The sequence below is a fragment of the Saccharomyces eubayanus genome, chromosome VIII, assembly GCF_001298625.1.
Source record: "Saccharomyces eubayanus strain FM1318 chromosome VIII, whole genome shotgun sequence".
Lineage (NCBI taxonomy): Eukaryota > Fungi > Ascomycota > Saccharomycetes > Saccharomycetales > Saccharomycetaceae > Saccharomyces > Saccharomyces eubayanus.
Genome location: NC_030983.1, coordinates 126,427 through 151,834, shown reverse-complemented (window position 1 = coordinate 151,834; position 25,408 = coordinate 126,427). Strand labels below are relative to the sequence as shown.

General features: G+C 38.5%; 13 protein-coding genes and 2 non-coding genes across 15 annotated transcripts; 10 read left to right on the top strand and 5 right to left on the bottom strand.

Annotated features, from left to right (window-relative positions):
* Positions 1-562: 562 nt before the first annotated feature.
* HSP10 (Hsp10p) lies at positions 563-967 on the top strand (the record flags this gene model as incomplete). Its single annotated transcript, XM_018367871.1, has 1 exon — positions 563-967. The coding sequence occupies one exon, from the start codon at positions 563-565 to the stop codon at positions 965-967; it is 405 nt and encodes a 134-aa protein (XP_018219253.1).
* A 235-nt stretch (positions 968-1,202) lies between these two features.
* On the bottom strand, positions 1,203-3,392 carry DI49_4865 (uncharacterized protein; the record flags this gene model as incomplete). The annotated part of the gene is made up of 1 exon (XM_018367870.1): positions 1,203-3,392. The coding sequence occupies one exon, from the start codon at positions 3,390-3,392 to the stop codon at positions 1,203-1,205; it is 2,190 nt and encodes a 729-aa protein (XP_018219252.1).
* A 1,483-nt stretch (positions 3,393-4,875) lies between these two features.
* Positions 4,876-4,957, top strand: DI49_4864. The gene has a single exon. It is a non-coding gene; the product is annotated as a tRNA-Ser (tRNA).
* Positions 4,958-5,071: 114 nt separating this feature from the next.
* SPO13 (Spo13p) lies at positions 5,072-5,968 on the bottom strand (the record flags this gene model as incomplete). The annotated part of the gene is made up of 1 exon (XM_018367869.1): positions 5,072-5,968. The coding sequence occupies one exon, from the start codon at positions 5,966-5,968 to the stop codon at positions 5,072-5,074; it is 897 nt and encodes a 298-aa protein (XP_018219251.1).
* Positions 5,969-6,591: 623 nt separating this feature from the next.
* On the top strand, positions 6,592-7,308 carry ARD1 (peptide alpha-N-acetyltransferase complex A subunit ARD1; the record flags this gene model as incomplete). Its single annotated transcript, XM_018367868.1, has 1 exon — positions 6,592-7,308. One exon carries the CDS (start codon positions 6,592-6,594, stop codon positions 7,306-7,308), a length of 717 nt encoding a protein of 238 aa, XP_018219250.1.
* Positions 7,309-7,599: 291 nt separating this feature from the next.
* VPS29 (retromer subunit VPS29) lies at positions 7,600-8,521 on the bottom strand (the record flags this gene model as incomplete). Its single annotated transcript, XM_018367867.1, has 2 exons — positions 7,600-8,355; positions 8,474-8,521. 2 exons carry the CDS (start codon positions 8,519-8,521, stop codon positions 7,600-7,602), a joined length of 804 nt encoding a protein of 267 aa, XP_018219249.1.
* Positions 8,522-8,885: 364 nt separating this feature from the next.
* On the bottom strand, positions 8,886-10,226 carry DIA4 (putative serine--tRNA ligase DIA4; the record flags this gene model as incomplete). Its single annotated transcript, XM_018367866.1, has 1 exon — positions 8,886-10,226. The coding sequence occupies one exon, from the start codon at positions 10,224-10,226 to the stop codon at positions 8,886-8,888; it is 1,341 nt and encodes a 446-aa protein (XP_018219248.1).
* Positions 10,227-12,294: 2,068 nt separating this feature from the next.
* Positions 12,295-13,866, top strand: TDA3 (Tda3p; the record flags this gene model as incomplete). The annotated part of the gene is made up of 1 exon (XM_018367865.1): positions 12,295-13,866. One exon carries the CDS (start codon positions 12,295-12,297, stop codon positions 13,864-13,866), a length of 1,572 nt encoding a protein of 523 aa, XP_018219247.1.
* A 454-nt stretch (positions 13,867-14,320) lies between these two features.
* Positions 14,321-15,022, top strand: SOD2 (superoxide dismutase SOD2; the record flags this gene model as incomplete). Its single annotated transcript, XM_018367864.1, has 1 exon — positions 14,321-15,022. The coding sequence occupies one exon, from the start codon at positions 14,321-14,323 to the stop codon at positions 15,020-15,022; it is 702 nt and encodes a 233-aa protein (XP_018219246.1).
* A 1,207-nt stretch (positions 15,023-16,229) lies between these two features.
* ERG11 (sterol 14-demethylase) lies at positions 16,230-17,822 on the top strand (the record flags this gene model as incomplete). The annotated part of the gene is made up of 1 exon (XM_018367863.1): positions 16,230-17,822. The coding sequence occupies one exon, from the start codon at positions 16,230-16,232 to the stop codon at positions 17,820-17,822; it is 1,593 nt and encodes a 530-aa protein (XP_018219245.1).
* A 589-nt stretch (positions 17,823-18,411) lies between these two features.
* Positions 18,412-20,058, bottom strand: STP2 (Stp2p; the record flags this gene model as incomplete). The annotated part of the gene is made up of 1 exon (XM_018367862.1): positions 18,412-20,058. One exon carries the CDS (start codon positions 20,056-20,058, stop codon positions 18,412-18,414), a length of 1,647 nt encoding a protein of 548 aa, XP_018219244.1.
* Positions 20,059-20,808: 750 nt separating this feature from the next.
* DI49_4855 lies at positions 20,809-20,881 on the top strand. The gene has a single exon. It is a non-coding gene; the product is annotated as a tRNA-Thr (tRNA).
* A 216-nt stretch (positions 20,882-21,097) lies between these two features.
* On the top strand, positions 21,098-21,379 carry TIM10 (protein transporter TIM10; the record flags this gene model as incomplete). The annotated part of the gene is made up of 1 exon (XM_018367861.1): positions 21,098-21,379. The coding sequence occupies one exon, from the start codon at positions 21,098-21,100 to the stop codon at positions 21,377-21,379; it is 282 nt and encodes a 93-aa protein (XP_018219243.1).
* A 682-nt stretch (positions 21,380-22,061) lies between these two features.
* On the top strand, positions 22,062-23,480 carry GPA1 (guanine nucleotide-binding protein subunit alpha; the record flags this gene model as incomplete). The annotated part of the gene is made up of 1 exon (XM_018367860.1): positions 22,062-23,480. One exon carries the CDS (start codon positions 22,062-22,064, stop codon positions 23,478-23,480), a length of 1,419 nt encoding a protein of 472 aa, XP_018219242.1.
* A 392-nt stretch (positions 23,481-23,872) lies between these two features.
* NEM1 (Nem1-Spo7 phosphatase catalytic subunit NEM1) lies at positions 23,873-25,231 on the top strand (the record flags this gene model as incomplete). The annotated part of the gene is made up of 1 exon (XM_018367859.1): positions 23,873-25,231. The coding sequence occupies one exon, from the start codon at positions 23,873-23,875 to the stop codon at positions 25,229-25,231; it is 1,359 nt and encodes a 452-aa protein (XP_018219241.1).
* Positions 25,232-25,408: the final 177 nt, after the last annotated feature.

Here is a 25,408-nt window from a genome sequence, read left to right as displayed (position 1 = left end):
AAGGAGGTATTTGCTCTTCCATGGTTTTAACCTGCTTAATAATTGAAACTATTTTCACTGTTTATTCAATTTTACATCTCAGCAAGATCTTGTTTCAGGCAATAAAATGTTCTTTTCTGCACCACATTAGCGATCAAAAATGGCCCTTTGGAAAGATATTCGGTCTATAGATAACTAATACAGAATCGGGGACATTGTAAACTGTCTTCAACCGAGCTGATCTCGTTAGCTGCTTTCTCCCGTCATAGACGCTTGGCGAATATATACCGTTTTTGGTTTGTTTGTTAATGAAAGGCTTCATTCTGGAACCCCTATCAAATAATGCATGTACCGTCCTCGTTGCAATGTGTTCTTGGCATGCCAAAATTACGCAACATTATCCCGTGCTTAAATCTATTGTTTCCATCAGAGAATTGAGAGCTGATCTATTGTTTGTTAGCCGCTGAGAGCAGGCTTTGGAGGAAGATCCAGGGTAAGGTTCGTCTAAAATGATAGAAATTTCTAGAATCTTAAAGGAATGGAAAAAAGAATCATAAATGTATATAATTAGTCAAATGGTTTTATGCTATGTTCATCTGCCCTCGAGGAAACTAAACCGAACTATCGATTAAATAAGTTACTGAAAATACTCACAACGAAAGAAAAAATGTCTACCCTTTTGAAGTCCGCTAAATCTATTGTTCCATTAATGGACCGTGTTCTTGTCCAAAGAATTAAAGCACAAGCAAAAACAGCTTCCGGTCTATATTTGCCTGAAAAAAATGTTGAAAAGCTAAATCAAGCTGAAGTTGTTGCCGTAGGCCCAGGTTTCACTGATGCTAATGGCAATAAGGTTGTTCCACAGGTTAAAGTAGGTGACCAAGTTTTGATTCCACAGTTTGGCGGTTCTACCATTAAGTTGGGCAACGAAGACGAAGTTATTCTTTTTAGAGACACAGAAATTTTAGCCAAGATTGCTAAGGACTGAGGATCTAGTTTTTTTCCAAAAAATATTTTATATACATGCTTTGTATGTATGTACCTGTAAATAGACCATTACGTATGACAGGAAAAGGAAAATGAGTATAAATTCTGTGTAATGTAGTGTGACTTTGGCCTTTCCGCTGTTTCCTCTGGCTATCTGTTGATAAATCGATTTCATGGGCTGAATTACGCAAACTGGGGCAGGTGGACTAAATGATAAAGAAACAGCAACTCACGGTTTACCAAACGGAAAACAATGACTTTTTCTTTTTCTTCTTTTTCTTGCCGCTACGATCACTGTTATCTAAAACGTCACTGCCGGTACTTCTTCTTCTATTACTAGATGATTTGTTCCCAGAGGAACTTCCACTTTTAAACACCCTAAAGATTCCAACCCCGCCACCAGTAAAAGCATTTGCGGTGGTATAACTGGATGAGCTTTTTCTAGAGCCAGAACTACTGGAAGAGTCGTTGCTTTTGACTTTTCTCAGTGTGCCAGTGCTTTTAACTTTTCTTAACGAAATGTCATTATCGACACTACTTCTATTATCGGGCAGGTCAGTGGTTAAATTCTCTTCTTCAAAAGACCTAGTATGTTCCATATCCGGTAGGTTTTTGACTTTGCCAAGGGCAGCTCTCCCATCTTTGTGCTTGACTGAGTTGGCAAACTTGATTTGGGACGTTGGTGAGGTGCTGGGGACAACGGTATCCAAATGGACCTGTTCTTGTGAAGGAGAATATGGAATTAATGATTTTCTGTATTCTGTACCCTTTGACTGATTGCCTATTAGAGAGTTCTTTAGATTAGCGATATTTTTATTGTGATCAGAGTGCGATGAGTCATTTCCAGGCATCCTGTCTATCTTCAAAGAAGATTTTAAGGACTCTTTTATTATAATGTCAATTTTGGTCAGCTTTATGTCTTTTGGGCTACATTTCCGTTGTTGTTTATCATTGTGTAATGTCTTTAAATCATCGGTGATCTTCTCCCTTGAAGTTTTGGCGACACTTAGTAGCTTTTTTCTAATATATTCATTTGAAGAATTGGAGTGCTTGTTGATTGAATTTTTTTTTTTGAAGTCTTCTGCAAATGAATCTAAGGAAATCTCGGAAGATATAGCTACTATTTCGTTGTTTTCAAATGGTGAATCATTTGTATTATTTCTGTCAGTATTTTCATTGTTTATATGGGTATTGCTACTATTATTTATGCATCCATTCATTTTTCTTTGTAAATTTAGTTCGAAGGAATACATTCTTTTCGAGGGAACGATAAGTACTGGAATAGGAAAGCTTACAGCAAAAACATCAGCCAGTTTTTTAGATTTATATATGATGAGCTTTTCATTTCTTTCATGCTTCAAAGTAGCGATAACTAGGAAGTCCGGTGTATAAACGTTAATTGCGTCCACCAGTGATTTTTTGGTTTTGCCTATAACTATTTCCAAAGTAACTTTTACAGAAGCTTTAACTGCCTTCAGAAGCTGTAAAATGTACTCAAAGATATCACTGAGTTTTTGGTCGATTGTTTCCTTTTGATATCCCGATGCCCATTCTGTGTCCCCTTTTCGTCCTTTTTTCTTGTTACATATCAATCTTGGTAGTGTAGTTAAAACCACAATATGATCCATGTCTTGTGCAATCTTGCAAAGGGTCCAATCTAGAGCAACCCAAGTATGCCTTCTACCACTAATATAACAAAGTATTGTTTTCGGATTATTAGGATATCCAATTTTTTGTTGGAAGATTTTGTGTTTTCTTCTTTGCTCCTTAGTACAAGGCGTAGCGTCATCACCTCTATATAACGGTTTAATGTGTTCTTTGGGGAAAATAATATCTGGCTGAACAAACCACTTTTTTTTTTCGTTTAGCCTTTCATTTATTTGTGCTTTCCTTTGACGCCATAATTTGTTCCAATTCTTTTCTAACTTGTTTACCATTAGTGCTTCATTAGTAATCACTGAAGTACTTGGATAGTCTCTCCTTACGATTTTCCCATTTTGAGATACTAAGAAAATCTTCTTAATGTCAGTTCTTTTCTTCAAAAGCTTTGGAGATTTTATTGGAGGAATGTTGGAAACAGAGTCATCCTCTTTCCTGGCCTTCAAAGAAGGCGATTGGAATGTGTCCTTTAGGTAATATTGTAAATTCGCTGAGAGAGAATCTGTTTCTTTATCGTAACACTCTTCCATAGTGTAATCATTGGGAACAGGTACACCTAGAAATCCTTCTCTACTGTCGTGTATAGAAGAATAACCTAGAGTGAAAGGGACAGTGTCAAAGGCAACGGAAGGCTGGAAGTTATCGTTTTTCTTCGACTGTTTCTGCAAGTTCTGTCCATTTGTTGCCTCTGAATTTTTTTTGCGCACCTTGAAGGTAAGGTTTCTGTAGCAGGTCTTTAAGTCATATTCTGGACAATCATAAACCATAATAGCTTGATGTTGGTCTGCTTGGCGGGCGCGTAATTAATAGCAAACTGAAATAGGGAAGGTAAATCAGCGAAAAGCCCCTATTGCAAGAAACCGTTAGTCCTGAAGCTTTTTTCTAGTGTGGTAGAGCAGTGAAATATTGGAGGATCTATGAGCCTATGTTTACAGATCAAAGTGCTACCACTAATAATAGGAGATCACTTTTGATACAAAGTACTGCCCCTTGAAAAACTCAGCCGCGTAAGCCTTGAAAAAGGACGGCCCGCATAAAAATAGGCTTCTAGAAGACTGATTAATCAACTTAAGCGCCATAAGGATAACAACATGAGAAATAAAAAGAATAACATTTCTTTTCGTCGGGTTATTTTGGGTAACCGAAAACAACTCGAGGTTTTATCTGGGGGAACATAGGCTGAGATGTTCTTGCGATTTACTTATCAAGCGTTTCATTCAAATTATCTTCTTTAAAGACGTGACTCTCCCGAACATATGGCACAACCCGAATTAAGCGCCTTTTTTTTCATTGAAAGCGTTGCGATCATATTATGTTATGTTTCTCTGAAGTCTCCTGTTGTGTCCTTACTGCCATCTCGATCTCAACGGTGCGTTATTACCTCTTGTATATATATATTAAAAAATTTGGCCTCATCTGGAACGGCATTGTTTGTTTTTTTTGTTTTCTTTTACAAAACTTAAGGTTGAAACTAAAATTAAATATTCATAGCCTTTGAGTAGCTCAAAAAAACAAACAATGATTATCAAAAAAATATTGTAAGCAAGTGAGGCTTCATATTTTTGCTATATATATAAAAAAAAGATTGAATTCAATTAGGGATTTAATGCTTTATTGGAGTAGGTAAATTCTAATTCTAGGATTTACGTCAATGATAAAGATAAAGATCTATTAATCGATCAGATATTAGTATAGAAGGTTATAAGTTATACCTGATAACTTATCATCAATGTTCCGAATTATTCCTGAACCACTGGATTTCATATAACCAATCTGCTGGAACAAGATTCTACTATCGTCTATCTACTGCAATATTAATCCTTGCGCTTCAGCTTCCATTAATTTCGACGACACTTTGATTCTTAACTTACTGGTCGTGTAGTTTATGTCATCTTTTAACACCGTATATAATAGTAATAGATGGACAGTGGTTGAATCTTGTTCCAACAGAAAGATCTATTAACTGAACAGAAATTAACATGTATAAGGAGATGAGTTATACATGATATCTTATTGTCCATATTCCGAATTATGTTTGAACCACTGGGTTTCACATAACCAATCAGCGTGCATTTTATAAACCTCTCATATATAATAAGAAAGAAGTGCTTATTCTTGATTACTACTACTTACCAAAGTTACTAAATATCAACGTACATTTCACTTTTCACAAACGGAAAAAGGGTTGAGTTCATACTGAAACTAAGTATAAATATTTATTACTGTTTCACAATATAATATATATAACAAGGCAACTTGGCCGAGTGGTTAAGGCGAAAGATTAGAAATCTTTTGGGCTCTGCCCGCGCAGGTTCAAATCCTGCAGTTGTCGTTATTTTTTTGCGCTTTGATATATAACAAATGTAGAAAGTTAGTTGCCCAACTATTAATTTTTTTTTTTAGATTATAGTATTTTTAACTAACGTATACAAAGACGACTTGAAGTCTAATCAAGAGGAGATTTGCTATCATGATAGGTTGCATTCTGTCCGCTCGATTCATAATCAGAATAATCAACATCTTGAGAGTTTGAGAATCTCTTATTGCTTGGCTTTGATGCTATTCTAGGTGTCTCTTGCCCAACAAAATCCCCGTTGTTAGAAATCGAGATAGGAAATATTGGACGGTATTCGTAATGTTGTTCTCTATTCAAGCTATCTGGGTCATTGATTTGGTGTGGGTGCCTTACTTTGTCAAACAATGGTGAATCGTACACGTTACCATTTGGATAAAGCAATTCCGGTTGTTGAACGGGGATTGCATAATTCACACTTGGATTATAGCACGGTGTCAGAAATACAGGGTTCCCTGTAAAATTTTGATACGGGTTGAAGTTATACATGGGCGAGGGAGCAATATAATACGGGAGCGGAAACATGGATGGTTCTCTTTCTACTCTTATTTGAGAGGGCTGAGCGGAAACCGGTGTTGAAGTGGATTTTGGAGGCTGCTCTATGTCCTCAAACTTCAATGATTTATCAAAGGAGGGCGACGCTATTGCTTGCCTTTCATCTTTCAAGGCATGACTGGATTTATTTTTTAGATATCGGACATCTGGAGCTTTTGAACCCTTTTGAGGGTCGCTAACAAATTTCAAGCCCGGGCGAGGAGTCTCCAGCCTTAAATCAACGTGTTTTGAATTGAATATGTTTTCTGAGATCACCTTTCTCGTTTTCTCAACCTTAGCGGACTCTTTACTCTTAGCATCTTTATCAATTCTAGAGAGGGCAAATGGCGAAACTCTCAAGTTTGTAGTTTTCTCCTGAAGTGGTTTTTGAACTTTCCTTTTAGAATGTTTCGGTGACCCTATTTCTAGTGGTCTGAAGCGCTTTTTTGGGGCCATGTTCAGTCTTAGCTCAGTCACGAGTTGTTCTATATCTTTCTGTTGTATTGGTGATATTCTTCAACCTTTAGCGAATCTTCTTTTAATCGGCGGCTATTTTCCAATATATAGCTGTCTAGTTAACTTCCGTGCGAAGCTATCAGCTAGGCATGCGAAGAGGGTGGAACAAACGCAAACAAAAAATCTCGAAGCATAAAAGGGCGATGTGGCAAGGGAAAACGAGTATTACAACCTGTAGGTAGGCAGGAGCAGTGGTGCATGATGATTATGGAGTTACCAATATGACGCTATCATAACTATATATATACTAAATACGCTTTTTCGTAAAAGAACGGGCCTTTCAAGTGTTCGAACAACTAAAAGGTGTCTCGGCTCCTAACGGAAACCTGACAGAAGAGTGCGTCTCCCAAACGACTGTTCTGTATTATTCTCAGTCGTAAATTCCCTTTTCTATATCTAGTTCAGTAATCACTTTCTCGCGTCGATTAGCACGAAGAAAGAAAAAAAAAAAAAAACAGAATTTGAAAGGTTCCAATCGTCTTAACATGACCCAGTTCATAATGCATAAGTGTCAACGAAACAGAAAAGCAAAACATTAAACTCGATATAGAACTACTCTGATTATGCCGATCAACATTCGCAGAGCGACAATCAATGACATTATTTGTATGCAAAATGCCAACCTTCATAACCTGCCCGAGAATTATATGATGAAATATTATATGTATCATATTCTTTCTTGGCCAGAAACTTCCTTTGTTGCTACAACTACGACTTTAGATTGTGATGGCGCAGATGAACAAGATGAGGAAGATAAGTTGGAATTGACCCTGGATGGGACCAATGATGGCAGAACCATCAAATTGGATCCAACATACCTGGCTCCTGGCGAAAAATTGGTAGGCTACGTTTTAGTAAAGATGAATGATGACCCAGACCAGCAAAATGAACCTCCAAATGGTCACATCACGTCTTTAAGTGTCATGAGAACATATAGAAGAATGGGAATTGCTGAAAATTTAATGAGACAAGCCTTATTTGCATTGAGAGAAGTACACCAAGCGGAATACGTATCATTGCACGTGAGACAATCCAACAGAGCTGCTTTACATTTATATAGAGACACATTGGCCTTTGAGGTGTTGAGCATTGAAAAAAGTTACTACCAAGATGGTGAAGATGCATACGCTATGAAAAAAGTATTAAAATTAGAAGAGTTGCAAATAAGCAATTTCACTCACCGCCGCTTGAAAGAAAATGAAGAAAAACTGGAAGACGACTTAGAAAGTGACTTGCTAGAAGATATCATAAAACAAGGTATAAATGATATTGTTGTATAATTAAACCAATCTATATAGAATATACTACATTTTCGTTGGATTTCGTCTTTAAATGTTCTGATATATCTTCTAAATGCAGCATTGTGTCAAGTGATACTTTTTTCGAACTGTGCGAGTATAAATAGTAAACAAACTAGAAGTGCAGATATTCATTTGATTATTATGCGGAATGCTCCACGGATATAGTATTTTTTGGTCCCAATCTATCTCTTTTGTAAAAAAAAATAATTCTACAACTAGGCCTCGTAATCTCAAGATTTTACAGGAACGCATAAAATGGCAATGGTTGCCTTATTCCTTCTCATAAACAACTTTATCGACCTTCACTTCCCCATCAACATAAAGATAAATGTATAACGTACAGGTAGTGCCTTGAATATCCAAGAGACAAAAACTTGGCGAATTAGACCCGTTTACATCCAGATCTGATATATTGACCTCATCCTCTTTGAATTGGCTTTCAGCTTTAAGCTCATTCCCATTAGCTACGTCAGTTTCTGATGCTCCCTCAACAGAATCGTCCTCCTGCCTGGCTCCGCTTTCCTTAGGTGTTTTCTCGACCTCTGAAGTTACAGCTTCATCACTATCCTCGACATCAAAGACAATTGGCCAATCAGTATTAAAAGCTCCTGTACAACTACCTGGATTTACAAAGAACTTCCCTTCCAAGGTGTAAGCTTCAACGTTATGAGTGCCACCCCATAATAAAACATCTACATCCAACTGGCGTGCCAATGCTAACAAAGACAAGGGGTCATTCTTGGGTACCACAGTATAACCGCTGCAACAACCAATTTTCAAAGCGCCTTGCCTTATTATACTGTTCATAGGAATCTCCTCCAGGTTTCTGGAGCTTTCGGATACCTTATCCTTCTTTGTGCTTGGCAAATGCCCATTATCAAACTCTCCTCTTACGATTGTTATATTACTCGATATTTGATTTACAAACTTCAAAAAATTATAGGACTTCGTGCTATTACCTAGTAAAGCTACTTGGGAAATTTTATCAGGAACGCTTAGTAATTTTTTGAATTTTAGAGGCAAATCCTACATGCAGTGAAGGTATTTATCACAGAATTGTTAGTATAAATGTTAAAGGGGAGTATGCGCAAATGACATTTCTAGTTTTACATCAATTAAATGTAAGAAAAAAAAACTAACATACGGTAGCCCTATCAGGAATGTGAGCATCACTCAGCGCTAACAACAGCATAACTGGATCGATAACTTCTTTGCTATCCCCACCGTCGATTACGAGAGTATTTTGAAGGAAAAGATGGAATACTCTTCTGTTTTTACGATCTTCATCTCGCCACACGGAATTATAGCACTGGCAAGTTCTGCAAAAAAATAAAGAAATACTTCAAAGAAGTAGTAAATGAAGATGTTGCTACAACATGAAACATCGCTATAAGATATTCATTAGCCTCTGGCTATGTTTAGATGTTCTCAAATGTCCATTAAATATGATGTTACTTGGATCATGTACGATTTCTATAGCCTTTAGTAAAACGATACCAGCCGAAACAATAGTACTATTAAGGGATTGCATATTTACAAGATATAAGCACTACTCATTAAATATATTGCTGGCCATTCATAAACTCCCTCAAGCATTCGGGAACAAATATCTCGCCAGTTCTGGGATCATAGAAGTTCTCTACCAGGGCAATCATCACTCTTGGAACTGCCATTGCAGTACCGTTCAGTGTGTGCACATACTCAAGCTTTCCTGTGTCATCCTTTTTGTACTTTGTATTCAATCTTCTACCTTGAAAATCGGTACAATTGGAGGCGCTACTAATTTCACCAAATTTACCTCTTCCTGGCATCCAAGCCTCAATGTCGTATTTTTTGAAAGCAGGATTACCAAGATCGTTTGAAGGCATATTCAACACTTTGGCTGATAATCCTAGTTCCTCGACAATTGATGTTTGGAGTTGTTTTATTTCCTCAAGAATTTTTGTACTATTTTCCGGCTTGCTCCAGCAAAAGAGTTCCACTTTAGTAAACTCGTGGACACGATAAAGACCCTTCGTATCCTTACCTCTTGCGCCCGCCTCGGCTCTGTAACACCTGCTCACTCCTACAAGTTTTTTAGCACCTTCAGCAGAGCTTAGATCAAGAACTTTATTTGCGCCTAGTCCCGCCATAGATATTTCTGCAGTGGCAACTAATCCTAAATTCGTATCTTGGAGCCCATAAATTTGTTTCTCGTTGTTCATGTCTCTTGGATTAAACCCGCAGGCATCAATCAACTCTCTTTTCGTAATACTTGGAGGCACACAGCTTGCAAATCCGTTTTCGTTTGCTTTTTTTAAAGCATATGAGACTAAAGCTTGTTCAAGGCGTGCTCCATCGTTCAGTAGGTAGTACCATGATGTTCCTGTAATGTTGGAGGCAGTCTGCAAGTCCAGCATTTCCTTTTTAAGCATGATATCTACATGCGCCTGGGTTTCTGACGGTTCATACTCTTTCAAAGGATTTATCCATTGGTCAACCTGTGGCTTCTTTAATGGAACCGTGGGATCCAAGAGATTTGGAAGTGCTTCGCAAGTCCCAGAGACCTTTATTTTCAACTCTGACAATTCTCCGTCCTTGTCTTGATATTGCTCTTTAAGAACTTTCAAGGCAGCTGAATATTCTGTGATTTTTGTTCTATCCCTTCTAATTTGTGCTTCAATCGATTTTCTTTGTATTTGAATATCTGCAATGGCTTTGTCAATCTTTTTGATATGTTGATATCGCTCACCCAGCAGTTGTAAGTCTGATGTAATATTTTCAGCTTCTACCAGCTCTCTGTTTTGAATCGAAGTTTGATACTGGGGAATATTCTCTATTATCCTTTTCACATCATACTGAGGCTTCTTCAAAAAGGACTTGCGACTAGAAATTGAAAAGAAACGCCTTACAATCATGCCGGTTACGAATTGTCTTGTTCACTTCTTAATGCAAATGCCTGCAAGCCTCTTGGTGCATTGTTTTTAGTAGTTACAGCACTTTCCTATTATATCGCGTAACGCCATATTTATGCCGTCAAGTTCACATACAAACATTTTTTGAAGATATAACCCCATTTGTGTATACTTATATGTAGGTATATTTTATTAATATTTAATAACGGTTTACATATACATTGAAATATACATATGTTGATATTACTAATAATTTTTTATTTTTGGTTGACCATAATGCAATTCTCTTAAAATCTCAACTTAGAGAAGAACCATTGGTTCTTACCAGCTTGGTGTCTTTCTTCGAAAGCCTTCTTGACGACCTTCTTAGCTTCTTCACGTTGGGAAGGTTGTTCAAATGTTTCAGTGGAAACAACGGATTTGAAAGCTTCAACATCTAAAGTGTATCTGGTTGGCAATAAATGGTTGTAGTTAACGGCCTTGATGAAAGGCTTGATCTTGGTTCTCTTAGCAACCTTCTTGGCACCGTGCTTCTTGGTAACCTTTAATGGGTATCTTTCAATACCGGCAACCAAAGCGTGACCAAATGGATGAGACTTGGAACCTTCATCATGTGGCTTGACGATAACAACCTTCTTACCGGCGTAACGACCACGGACAACGACAGCTATAATAAAAAGGAAAAGGAAAATAAATAGTTAGTATTGGTGAAACTTTTATAAACGTTTGCTGAATTCTATTTGTTCTTCGATATCAAATGGGAGAAGAGCTCATAAATACAATGACTCTTCGGTGAAAAATGTAACTGTGAACCCACTAGTTGAACCGAGCCATTGTTTGCGTGCATTGCCCACTGTCAAAGTTCTTAGCGGGATATTATCAGTTGTTTTGTTAGAAAACGGTGATTCATATTCTCTTAACGCTGCATTCCCGGTAACCTGTGGAATGCATTTTCTTTCTCCTAGTAGACATGGGATTGCTTCCACTGTTAATTATTACCCAACTGTCTTTCCTTCAATCGTTATATCAATGCATTAACTTTTTTTAAATCACACTTTAATCTAAATATCTCCATCCCAATAATCAAACTCCTTATTCTCTCTTCACTCCCATTGTTATATGAAGATACAACATCTGAATTCAAACTTAACATGGACATCATCAATTATTATTAATGTGGATTCATAATACAATAACTGCGTGGTGTTTCGGATGTCCAAAAATCCGTGAAATGATACGTACCAACTTTACCAGCTTTCAAGAACTTAGCCATTTTTTTTCTTTGGTTATGCTTCTACTTTATCACGTTAAGACTGATCAAAAAATGCTACAAACGTAATATATCTCTAATTTCACCTCTAAGCTCTAACAGTATGTTTTGCATGAACGAGAACTTTCCCTGTGAAAAGAATTTCGGGAAACCTTCCTTCGGGCGGATCTCTGTAGCAACGGCGTAGGCGGAGCTCTGGTGGGAAACTAGGCCCATCGCTGCCATTAGCCTGATGCAAGGCTTCCTCCTCCGTCACTGACTCTCAGCTGGGGCCGCTGCCTAGAATGCCGTCGTTTCTTCTTCTGCCAGACGCAAAATTTCTCAAAGTGAAAAAAAAAAAACTATGGCAAGTGAAACTAAAAAAATGCAAATATGTAAAGAGGTACGGATGTTTTACCGTCTCGCGGAGAACCCGTTCCCACTGTTCCGGTGAAAAATCATCCACTAGACGTACAATGTGAGGACGGGTCCGGTTCTGTTCCCCTTAGCTCGGACAGTAGGCCAATTCATCAGTACGTATAGCGTTCGTGCTTTCATGCGTTTATCCCTTACGTGCAGGTATGTTCTGTTGAAGGAAAAGGCCCGCTGAGAACGTGACACTATACCCAACACCAAGCGTACAAACTAAATAAAAGTTTTTTTTTATTCTTTTTCCTGTTACTGTATTATAGCTTAAAAGAAAGAAAAGCCAACCACTGGTACTTTTTTAAACAGTGCAAAATCAGTTAGAGATATTTGCTTCATCATTCACTGACATACTGTTGATATCACAAAGTTTTACGCAAGAGGAAGTGTTTCAAAATGAGTGAAGATTTTTTGCATCCGCCGTTCCAGACGTATCCTTCAAAGGACAGTGAAGGGAAAAAACATATTGTCATTGTAGGCGGTGGCATTATTGGTTGCTGTACAGCATACTACCTGACACAGCACCCAAGTTTCAGTCCTTCCACTCATCACATTACCATAATCGAATCAAGGCGTATTGCTGGAGGAGCTTCTGGTAAGGCAGGCGGTTTGCTTGCATCTTGGGCCTTCCCGCATCAGATCGTGCCCCTGAGTTTCCAACTACATCAGGAATTAAGCGACCAGTATGACGGAGAGAACAACTGGGACTACAGAAGACTAACGACCGTCTCCTTAGAAGCTGATGTGCGGGAGGAAGTACTCAAAAACTACGAGAAACTGAGCAAGAAGGCATATAACCTTAATGTCCCACCTCCAAAGAAAAAACCGGGCTTTATATCCAATAAGTTTAACATCGGAGACTCGAGCTCATCCTTAAGCTCTTCCGCATCTTCTTCAAAGAACGAATACACTAGCAACGAAGAAGAAGGATTGGAGATGCACGCTTCTGGCTCAGTGCCTAGCTTACATTCCTTAACAAATGAACGTATGAAGAGCCATACAAATAGCATGTCCGACCTTGATTCTGTCAGTCCCGCCGAGCAATTAAGGGAAAGTAATATTCATAATCCTTTGCCAACTGATTTGAGCTGGATAAGAAGAGAATTGGTAAACGATTGGTCATCGCTAGGTGGCACCGACACTACGGCGCAACTTCACCCTTACAAGTTCACCCATTACATGCTGTCGAAAGCAATGGAAACAGGTGCTGTTGATCTTTTACTGGGGAAAGTGGTGGGAGTCAAGCGTGACGAAATGGACTGCGTTCGTTCCCTTACGTACCTTCCTTCGGTAGTGAAAAATCGCAGGAATAGTAAAGGCCAAGCAGAAAGTCCAGAGATTAAACTGGGTACCATATTCAACGATGAAAATGCTAAACCCATCGAAATCAATGATATTCAACAGATCGTGTTGAGTATGGGGCCCTGGACGTCCAAAATTTTGAAAGATTGTCCAATCTCTGGATTGAGAGCGCATTCTATCACTATCAAACCAAGCGAAAAGACAGTGGCTCCGTATGCCATACTTGCTGAATTAAAAGTTAATGAGCGTGAATTTTTCTCCCCTGAAATGTATGCAAGAAAAGACGAAGTGTATGTTTGTGGTGAAGGTGACACTTTGGTAAACATACCTGAAAGCTCCGATGACGTTGAGGTGGTTACCGGGAAATGTGATGAGCTGTATCATTACGTATCCAAGTTGTCCCCAACGCTATCAAAGGGCCATATTTTGAGGAAGCAGGCATGTTTTCTACCGGTGTTGAATGTTCCTACAAGTTCAGGTCCCCTGATTGGGGAGACCAACGTAAAAGATCTCTATATCGCAAGCGGTCACTCCTGTTGGGGTATCAACAATGCGCCCGCGACAGGCAAATTAATGGCGGAAATTCTACTTGATGGTGAAGCAACTTCTGCCGAAATCTCAAGTTTGGATCCAAAGCTATATTTCGACGCTACCATTCTCTCATAACTCAAGGAATAATAAAGTCGTATCTCACATATTTATTTGTTTGTTTGTTTATTCATTTTTCTGGGGCTCATTTACTGTGTATATATTTTAACGATTTTTTACTGTTATGCTTTACTTTTTACTTTTCTTAGGGGCCTCACTACTTGCTACTACTGAATACATGGATGAGTGCTTAGTACTTTATAATGATTACTAATAGCTGTAGTTTCGCGGGCGCGACCTCAAACTAGAGCCAATAACACAGGCCGATACTATACCTCGCAAAAAGTAGGGATGTGCCGAAAAATTTCCGCGATCGGAGAAGACACCCCTGATGGAGGAAACAGCAGCGGATATACATATATGTATATATATATATATAAGAGAGACACGCTGACTTTACAGCAAACACACAGTGATCTTTGACCAAAAACAAAGAAAAACGAATAAAACCGATTTGCAGAAGAGTACCAGGATGTTCGCCAAAACAGCAGCTGTCAACTTATCGAAAAAGGGAGGGTTATCGTTGCTTTCCACCACAGCAAAAAGAACTAAAGTCACTTTGCCAGACCTAAAGTGGGATTTTGGCGCTTTGGAACCTTATATTTCGGGCCAAATCAACGAATTGCATTACACCAAGCATCACCAAACGTATGTGAACGGATTCAACACTGCTGTAGAGCAATTCCACGAACTCTCGAATCTTCTGGCCAAGGAGCCAAGCCCAGCAAACGCAAGAAAAATGATCGCTATCCAACAGAACATCAAATTCCACGGCGGCGGCTTCACAAACCATTGCCTGTTCTGGGAAAACCTGGCTCCAGAGTCACAAGGTGGTGGTGAGCCACCCACCGGCGCTTTGGCAAAGGCCATTGACGAACAATTCGGCAGTTTGGACGAGTTGATCAAGTTGACCAACACAAAACTAGCCGGTGTGCAAGGTTCCGGATGGGCCTTCATCGTCAAGAACCTGTCCAATGGAGGCAAACTGGACGTTGTCCAAACCTACAACCAAGACACCGTCACCGGTCCCTTGGTTCCTTTGGTTGCCATCGATGCCTGGGAACACGCCTACTACTTGCAGTACCAAAACAAGAAGGTCGACTACTTCAAAGCCATCTGGAATGTAGTCAACTGGAAAGAAGCATCCAGAAGATTCGACGCCGAAAAGATCTAAAACTCTTTGTGCGGCCGCTTTATTTAATTTTTAAGTCAGTCAGACATTTCTATTTAAAATTCTTTTCCTTTTACTCTAGTTTTTTTTTTTTTTATAAACCATATACCATTTAGAAGACGGTCTCCTAACTAACTCATCATATACATGCATCGGACGAAAACTATACAATCATTCCTTTCTTTTCTTCATCGTTCCTCATCCCACCTCCATTTCTTGCACGTTGCCTGCGCCGGTGTACCTTAGAATTGCCAGATTCGTCCTACACCAAGCAAAGAAACAGCTGTTCTCATTGTTCCACCCGATAACTATGGTTCCATTACCCTCGTACATGGTGCTTACTCAGGGAAGGCTCCCAAAACGGGCATAAGGCCATGCACTGTGCGATGAGGATCGCCGACCACCCCGTACAAACGAACATCTGCAAACAATGGCAGCTCCTACGGTTGCCCGGCCCCGCGCCCGGGAAATACCGGAACAAACCAAAAAAACGAAAATTCCGGTAGCGTGTCGCAAACGCACCTAAACGAGAACGAGGCGAATCTTTATTCCCGACTAAGCCGTACGATCGAAGTACTGTCACACGGCTCAGCGCTAAACGAGCCCGCAAGCAACGTTGTTCGTGCGAGATTTGCTTGTTTGGTTCAGCTTAAAGGCCGATAATCCACGGAAAAACGAGGCAAACGACGCGGTGGTTCTAAACGAAGCGAAACGAAACTAAGCTAAGCTTTCGAAGTAACCACTTTTCCGATGACAATAGTCTCTTGCAGAAGACAATAAGTGTGGTATCTTGCAGGAGACATCGATTTTATGCCTGGTTTTTTTTTTTCTTTCTTTATTGGTATGAAGACATCCTATTGTCCATCTCCACGAGTTAACGAGGTACCGCGATCTGTATTCTATTCGAGAAACGCCCTCCATGTGTAGTCATTATATAAGATACCGTATTTTCCTTTAGTTTTCTTGTTCCCTCTTGGTCTCTCTATGCCTCTTTTTTTTTTTTCGTCTTCTTTCTTTTTCCCTTTTTCTTTGTTGGTAGATTACTTATAAAAAGGCTGATAAGCAAAGTTCAGTTGACCCATCTTTTGAAAGGAAAATTATATTTTTTCAGGTTCTTTTATTTTTTTTATTAAGTAATAGGTTTCCTACTTTTCCTTCGTTTTTGCAAGCTTGAACCAGAGCAAATATACAAACAAAAAACCAAACAAAGATGTCTGCTACCAAGTCAATCGTTGCAGAGGCTTTGGAATACGTTAACATTGGTTTGAGCCATTTTATGGGCTTACCATTGGCCCAAAGAATTTCTTTGGTCATAATAGCTCCATTTATCTACAATATCGTATGGCAATTACTATATTCTTTGAGAAAAGACCGTCCACCTCTAGTTTTCTACTGGATTCCATGGGTCGGTAGTGCCGTTACGTACGGTATGAAGCCATACGAATTCTTCGAGCAATGCCAAAAGAAATACGGTGATATTTTCTCGTTTGTTCTATTAGGTAGAGTCATGACTGTTTATTTAGGTCCAAAGGGTCACGAATTTGTTTTCAACGCTAAATTGGCTGACGTTTCCGCCGAAGCTGCTTACGCTCATTTGACTACCCCAGTTTTCGGTAAAGGTGTTATCTACGATTGTCCAAACTCTAGATTAATGGAACAAAAGAAGTTTGTTAAAGGTGCTTTGTCCAAGGAAGCTTTCAAGTCTTACGTCCCATTGATTGCTGAAGAAGTTTACAAGTACTTCAGAGATTCCAAGAACTTCCGTATGAATGAAAAATCTTCAGGTACCATTGACGTCATGATTACCCAACCAGAAATGACCATTTTCACTGCTTCAAGATCTTTGTTAGGTAAGGAAATGAGACAGAAATTGGACACCGACTTTGCTTACTTGTTCAGTGACTTGGATAAGGGTTTCACCCCAATCAATTTCGTCTTTCCAAACTTGCCATTAGAACACTACAGAAAGAGAGACCATGCTCAAAAGGCTATTTCCGGTACTTACATGTCTTTGATTAAGGAAAGAAGAAAGAATAACGATATTCAAGACAGAGATTTGATTGATTCCTTGATGAAGAACTCTACTTACAAGGACGGTGTCAAGATGACTGATCAAGAAATTGCTAACTTGTTAATTGGTGTCCTTATGGGTGGTCAACATACTTCTGCTGCCACTTCTGCCTGGATTTTGTTGCACTTGGCTGAAAGACCAGATGTTCAAGAAGAATTATACGAGGAACAAATGCGTGTTTTGGACGGCGGTAAGAAAGAATTGACTTATGATTTACTAGAACAAATGCCATTTTTGAACCAAACTATCAAGGAAACTTTGAGATTGCACCATCCATTGCACTCTTTGTTCCGTAAGGTCATGAAAGATATGCACGTTCCAAACAGTTCTTATGTCATTCCAGAAGGCTACCACGTTTTGGTTTCCCCCGGTTACACTCATTTAAGAGACGAATATTTCCCACACGCCCATGAATTCAACATCCACCGTTGGAACAACGATGCCTCCTCTTCTTACTCTGTTGGTGAAGAAATCGATTACGGTTTCGGTGCCATTTCCAAGGGTGTTACTTCCCCATACTTGCCTTTCGGTGGTGGTAGACATAGATGTATTGGTGAGCATTTTGCTTACTGTCAATTAGGTGTTTTGATGTCTATCTTCATTAGAACTATGAAATGGCGTTTCCCAGAAGGTAAGAGTGTCCCATCTCCTGATTTCACATCTATGGTTACTCTTCCAATTGGTCCAGCCAAGATTATCTGGGAAAAGAGAAACCCAGAACAAAAGATCTAAGTTTTCTAGAACAAACAAAAGAACTAAAAAACTTACATTCACATTGGTCTCAACTCATCCCATCCTCCCTCACTCCCAATAATTCATTTTATTCACTAGTAAATCTGATATAGTACTAATGTCTCTTTACGTCAGTCATTGTCAGATTTGAACAGCCATTCCGCATTATAAGTGAAAATGGCTTCAAATTCTTTATTTATAAATATTTATACTACGAAATTATATATAGATTACATTTCTAAACAACATCAAACATAGGGTTTATTTATGCTACATTGTCAACTTTATTATTCAGGTTTGTAAGAAAGAAAGAAAGAAATTAGCACCATCTGTGAATCACAATCCAAAGACCCATAAAATATGGGGAAAAACCGAAAAACCACAGTCTTCATCGTTTCGATAGTGGAAATTATATTAACCTTTATTCGAAAATTTCTATTTTTAGCTTAATAGAAATGCCAGGAAAATAAGAGGTACATAACATAACTGAAAAAGAAGTGGTTATAAAAATATCGGCAATGATTATGATAACAGTACGTAAAAACGTTGGAAACCGCCGCATGTAAAATATATATATATATAAATAACACTAAAATTCGGCCCCACTAGCCTTCTTGTATAAAGCTAAATAATCTTGCGTTTCCTTCAAGTGATTTCGCCCTAGTAACTCGAAATTCATTTGCTTTTCTAATATCTCGTTTATGGAGATCATGTTACTCTTCTGTAGGTGGCCAATTGTGTGCTCGTCCATCCCGTCCGATTCTAAAAACGATTGCTCCGAGTCTAATGGGTATAGTTTGTCTGATTCCGCACTTGCGATTGGGTCCCCTGAAAGTGGAGATAATGCTGATGAAACGGAGGATAAGGCTGGGGAGCCCATATGTAGTGTATATTTTGATGATTGATATTCCTGGGCTACAAGAGATGTGTCTTGAGGTGACATGATGGGGGGAGATATAATTGGCGCATTTTTGGAGTTTTGAATATCCGTAGTTACCTGTGATTCTAATTTCGTTGTAGTTTGCGAAGGTTTGGGGATTTGTTTGTGTTCGAACCATTGAGTGTTCGTAGCGATTTCATTTCCCCCTGTTTTTGTCGGCAGGGTGTCGTCTCTGTGGGACTGCTTGGCATTTATTACTGCTGCTTCCGTGGGATTTCCATTTAGTAACCCTCTTGGTTCAAGAACACTTTCCTCTGAAGAAATGAATCTTGTTTGGCCGTCTAAGGTCTTTATCATTTTCATTTTGGACGTCTTCTTCTTCTCTCGTATTCTCTCTGAGTATCCTTCTGGTAACCCCTTGCAACTTCCAGCTTCAATGTGGGTTTCCACCCAACTCTCACTGCTGCTAAAATACTCTCCGCATTGAGCACACGCTCCAGAAGATTTGTTACGGCATTGAGGCTTAATACCTTCTGGATAGTTGAAGTGTCTAGATTTCAGGTGTGTCTTGTACGTATCTCTTCTGCTGAACCCACCTGAATTGTGGCAGCGCAACTCTTGTGAGATACTGCCATCAAAAAATGGACAGTGGTAAGCTTTCCTTTTGGCATGCTTTTTTATATGCCGTGTTAGGTACCCTCTAATTCGGAACCTGGAATCACAGTAGTGGCATATGTATGGCAAAGTTTCGGACGATTCGTGGGTAGCACCCTGAACGCCATCGGATAGCGGAGAGTTGTCAACACTTTTCTTTGATGCAGGGGTAATCACATTACTTATAGGTGTTATCGGAAGAAAGCTAGAGGGGAAAAGGGCTTTATACTGTTCATTATTTATGTAGGATTCATCGAGTAAGGGTGAGCTTAACAAATCATTCTGTGACTTTGTTAGGTCATTGTTAATAGGACCCTGTGAAATTGTTTCACCCAAGTTCAATTGCGTTCTTACGGTGCCGTTTTCATCCACGTCAATAGAAAAGGGTGTTTGCAGGCTTTCAAAGTTCAAAGCGCAAGGAACAACTGATGATTTTGACGTCACGCTCAACTGATTGTTATTCTGGCTGGGAAATAACTGGCAAACATCACTCGGGTCGCTCTCTTTGGGATCTTTGGGAGCAGAATAGTCTTTGTGAGAGTGTTCCTGTATGGTGGCTTCACTTTTGACGGAAGGAGTACGTTTTTGCGACTTCTCATCCTCTAAATGGGGCACAATCACCTGTTGAACTAATACCTTGAGATAATCGTATATTTTTGCAAACACGTTGTCCCGTGTTGAGGATAGTGATAGGATAGGCATAACTGATAGCTTTTTCTTGCTTTCCCCACTTTTTTTGGTCTATTGTCTTTTCCTGTTCGACGGATGATTAAGCAGTGTTTTTCAATTGTTAATCATCGTCTTTTTTTCGCTTTCTGCCGTTATGAGAATGTGGATGCAAAAAAATGATAAGGTCTCCTAAAAAGGTGTCGTTCAAATTGATGAACAAAGCAGGGTAATCCCTGCTGAGCTTCAAAACTGCATCGTTCCGCCAACTCCATCTACCACACCTTCCAGAACCTCTTAACGAGTATAAGGCCACCATGACGGCGTCAACAATCGAGTCTCGAGTCTCACCACTCCTCACATCATTAAGCCATGTGTGCATATTTGGTGAGTTTTTTTTTTCTTGTGAGTTTATAAATTTGACTCTTTTGAGTATGTGCGTACAGCCAATCAACTATAATACTATGCTTTTTATAAGTGCTCATAGAGAACTTTATATTTTATTTTTTGTTTTGGGTGGCCTAAATTTAAACTTGCTTAGGATCCATAAAGATATGTTTTGTTGGCAGAAGGTGATTTCGGAAAGCAATAAGAAAAATTGAAAAAGCGCGGAAAAAGATAAAGCATTTGCTGCTTCCCTCTTGTAAGTCATCAGAAAATCGATGAAGATATACATCTTGCAGTATGACGCTTTTAAGTTTGAAATAATCATAGTAACCTTTCAAGAAGAGGAAAAACATATTTGTTTAAATATTTAGAATTTCACTTCGAAAACATAACAAAAAAGCTTCTATGGCCAAGTTGGTAAGGCGCCACACTAGTAATGTGGAGATCGTCGGTTCAAATCCGACTGGAAGCATTTTTTTGCGGCGATTTGCGTGCTCGTAGTAAATGACGCCTCTCCGAAGGTATCGGACTTTCTTTTTTGGTTTTTTTTTTCAGCGAGAGCTTGAAATGAATATCTAAGAGTATCCTCTTTAAAGAACAGGTATTCTCCTTATCACTCCCTCACATCCAGTAAGAGACAAGTATACAAGTACACAAGGAGCAAGAAACCAATATAACACAGAGTATAATGTCTTTCCTAGGATTCGGCGGCGGTCAACCTCAGTTATCATCCCAGCAAAAGATTCAAGCTGCGGAGGCTGAATTGGATTTAGTTACTGATATGTTTAATAAGTTGGTTAACAACTGTTATAAGAAATGTATCAATACTTCCTACTCCGAGGGTGAACTAAACAAGAACGAATCTACGTGCTTAGACAGGTGTGTGGCTAAATACTTTGAAACCAACGTTCAGGTCGGTGAAAATATGCAAAAAATGGGCCAGTCCTTTAACACGGCAGGTAAATTTTAGAAGTATGCATTAAGACAGTAATAATGAAGAAGTTGATAAGGAGAGAAAAATTTATAAGCTGTTTTACTAGACTAAAAATTATAATTAATATTATTAATTCATATCCTGTATATATAAGTAACGTTATACTCTTTCCATTGCTTTCCTTTCTCCATGGTATATAGCCGTTCTTCCTCTTTTCAATGGAATTGAGGTTATCGACAAGATAGGGTAAACTCAAGCTACGGGAAAAACCGTTAATTGGTAAAAAACGACAACCCTTATTTCATGCAGGTGGCACTAACTGGTTTCAATTTGAAACATTTCTTCATTTTTATTCAGCGAATTTTCCCCATCATGTTAAAAAACGCATCGATTTCAACGCTCCTGCGCGCATTTCTGTGTGATTCTTATTAAAAAAAGGATTATAGAAGGCAGGAAATTTTTTGTTGCCAGTTTTATCTCAAAGGGGAAATAATAAAAAAAGAGACTATGCAAAATAAAGAAATAATAAAAATCTAACCGTTTGCGTCTTGAATTGGTTTTTTCTCTTCTAGTTGTTTTTCTCTTATCCATTTTCCTCTCCATTATACTTGATCATCCTCAAATTTAAACTTGAATAGGATAGCTCACACTCACAGCTGGCTTCCATAGTTGTGCTAATCGCCGAAAGAGAGAATAAATTGATTTTTTTGAAGTAAAAATGGGTTGCACAGTGAGCACACAAGCACTGGATGACGAAAGTGATCCGTTTCTACAGAATAAAAGAGCCAATGATGCTATTGAGCAATCATTGCAATTAGAGAAACAGCGTGATAAAAATGAAATAAAACTGTTACTGTTAGGTGCTGGTGAATCGGGTAAATCGACAGTTCTGAAACAGTTGAAGCTGTTGCATCAAGGCGGTTTCTCCCATCAAGAAAGATTACAGTACGCTCAAGTGATATGGGCAGATGCTATACAATCAATGAAAATTCTGATTATTCAGGCAAGAAAATTGGGTATCCAACTAGATTGTGATGATCCAGTCAATAACAAAGATTTATTTGCATGTAAAAGAATATTGTTGAAAGCTAAAGCTTTAGATTATATTAACGCCAGCGTTGCTGGAGGTTCTGAATTTTTGAATGATTATGTACTGAAATATTCTGAAAGGCACGAAACCAAGAGGCGTGTTCAAAGTACTGGAAGAGCAAAAGCAGCTTTCGATGAGGACGGAAATATTGCTAATAAAAGGAGCGATATTGCGAACGGTGATGATACAGTGGCAGGTAGCGATGAAGACAATAAAAACAGTAGTAGTAGGCTCAATCTACAGGACATTTGTAAAGATTTGAATCAAGAAGGCGATGAACGGATGTTTGTTAAAAAAACGTCAAGAGAAAGTCAATTGCAAAACAAAGGGAATTTTATTCACGAGGACATCGCTAAGGCCATAAAGCAACTTTGGAGTAATGACAAAGGTATTAAACAGTGTTTCGCACGTTCCAACGAATTTCAGTTAGAAGGATCGGCAGCGTATTATTTCGATAATATTGAGAAATTTGCTAGCCCGAATTATGTCTGTACAGACGAGGACATCTTAAAGGGCCGTATAAAGACTACGGGTATTACAGAAACTGAATTCAACATTGGTTCTTCCAAATTCAAAGTTCTTGATGCTGGTGGACAGCGTTCTGAACGTAAAAAGTGGATTCACTGTTTTGAAGGAATTACTGCAGTTCTATTTGTCTTAGCGATGAGTGAGTATGACCAAATGCTGTTTGAAGATGAAAGAGTCAACAGAATGCATGAATCAATAATGTTATTCGACACATTATTGAATTCCAAGTGGTTTAAAGATACACCATTCATCCTATTTTTAAACAAGATTGATCTATTCGAAGAAAAAGTGAAAAGCATGCCCATAAGAAAATACTTCCCTGACTATCAAGGTCGTGTTGGCGATGCAGAAGCGGGCTTGAAATATTTTGAAAAGATATTCTTAAGCTTGAATAAGACAAATAAACCAATTTATGTGAAACGAACATGTGCTACCGATACCCAAACCATGAAATTCGTTTTGAGCGCCGTCACTGATCTGATAATTCAGCAGAATTTAAAGAAGAGTGGTATTATATGAGAAGAATGTATAGTTAGTCATGCTTAGATATATAACGCTTGTTTAAAAGGAATAATCAGCAGTGAAAATAGCAAAATCATCTACTTCTGCCAAAAAAAACCTCTCTTGCAATGCCAAATGAAATGGCTTTTGTTCAACAGTTCTTCATCTCGTTAACTCGTTCCGAAATTTCACTAAGAAAACAAGGGTAATAAAAATCGCATGAGGAAAAAAAAGGTCCATACACTTCTTAACAAAAAAAACCTGAAGACAGTCGATGTTGTGTAAGAACAAGAGCACTACTTCGAATTCTTCTCCGTGCTAAACACTCGGATACATATATTTTATTTTTTCATCCTATTCCCCCTTTTTCTTTATTCGTTGTTAGTTCTGAACATCGTTTTATTGATTGAATGAATGCCCTAAAATATTTTTCGAATCATTTAATAACTGCAAATAAACCTAAGAAAACAATAAATGTTGAGGTGACAAAGGTCCAAGACTCACTTAGTGCTTCAAATGGGACTTTCGATACACGTGCCAGTAACATTGAAAACGATCACACCGTCAAAGCGAAACATCTGCGCAGCTCTTCCACAGAGGGTTCCAACGAATCCAAGCAAGATGAAAAATACAACGGTCCTGTTTCGACAAAGCCAAAAGCATTATCTCGTATTTTAAAAGAGAAAATTGCGTCAATTCTATGGGCAATACTACTTTTCCTTCCATATTACTTGATAATTAAACCTTTGATGTCTTTATGGTTCGTTTTTACCTTCCCATTAAACGTGATCGAACGTCGTGTGAAACATACTGATAAGAGGAATAAGGAATCAGGCGATAGTGGGCATGAGTCGTCTACAGATTCAAGTCATAGTGGTGATTTCAATGAGAAACAAGATGCTGAAAATCGGAATCTAAACACAATTCCTGAAATAGTGGAAGATGATTTGAACGCTGGTGATGAGATCATTCTACAAAGAGATAATGTTAAAGGTTCATTATTAAAGGCTGCAGATGACGCACAATCAGCCAAATCAAAATCAAGAAGGTACTCTAAATCCGAAACATCACTTACCAATCATTCAACTGCTAATGCCGTATTTGGCACAAAACGTATGGGAAGGTTTTTGTTTCCGAAAAAGCTCATACCTAAATCAATATTAAATACACAAAAGAAAAAGAAATTGGTTATAGACCTTGACGAGACCTTAATTCATTCCGCTTCTCGAGGTACAACACATAGTAATTCTTCTCAGGCTCATCTAGTGGAAGTAAAGTTTGGAATAAGCGGAATTTCTACATTATATTTTATTCACAAGAGACCCTATTGTGATTTGTTTTTAACAAAAGCTAGTAAATGGTACGACCTTATTATTTTTACAGCATCAATGAAAGAATATGCTGATCCTGTGATAGATTGGTTAGAAGGCTCCTTTGCAGCTAGTTTTTCGAAGAGATATTACCGTTCAGATTGTGTTTTGAGGGACGGTGTTGGCTACATCAAAGATCTAAGCATTATCAAGAGTTCTGAAGAAAATGGGAAAGGCAGTCCTCTGTCTTCTTTGGATGACGTAATTATCATAGATAACAGTCCCGTAAGTTACGCGATGAATGTAGATAACGCAATTCAAGTAGAAGGTTGGATAAGTGACCCGACGGATACGGACCTACTAAACCTATTGCCATTTTTGGAAGCTATGAGATACTCAACCGATGTCAGGAATATACTGGCACTGAAACATGGAGAAAAGGCATTCAATATGAACTAGAATTCTAATTTTTTATCTTAAAGCAAAGAATATTACACGGCTCACCTCCTAGTATCGTCCATTACAGTTGATTTGCATTTTCAAGGTAAAAGAAAAATAAAAGAGACGAAGAAACCCCCTCTTGTTCTCTACATCATCGGCATATCAATCATTCATCATACAAATGTACTCGATCTA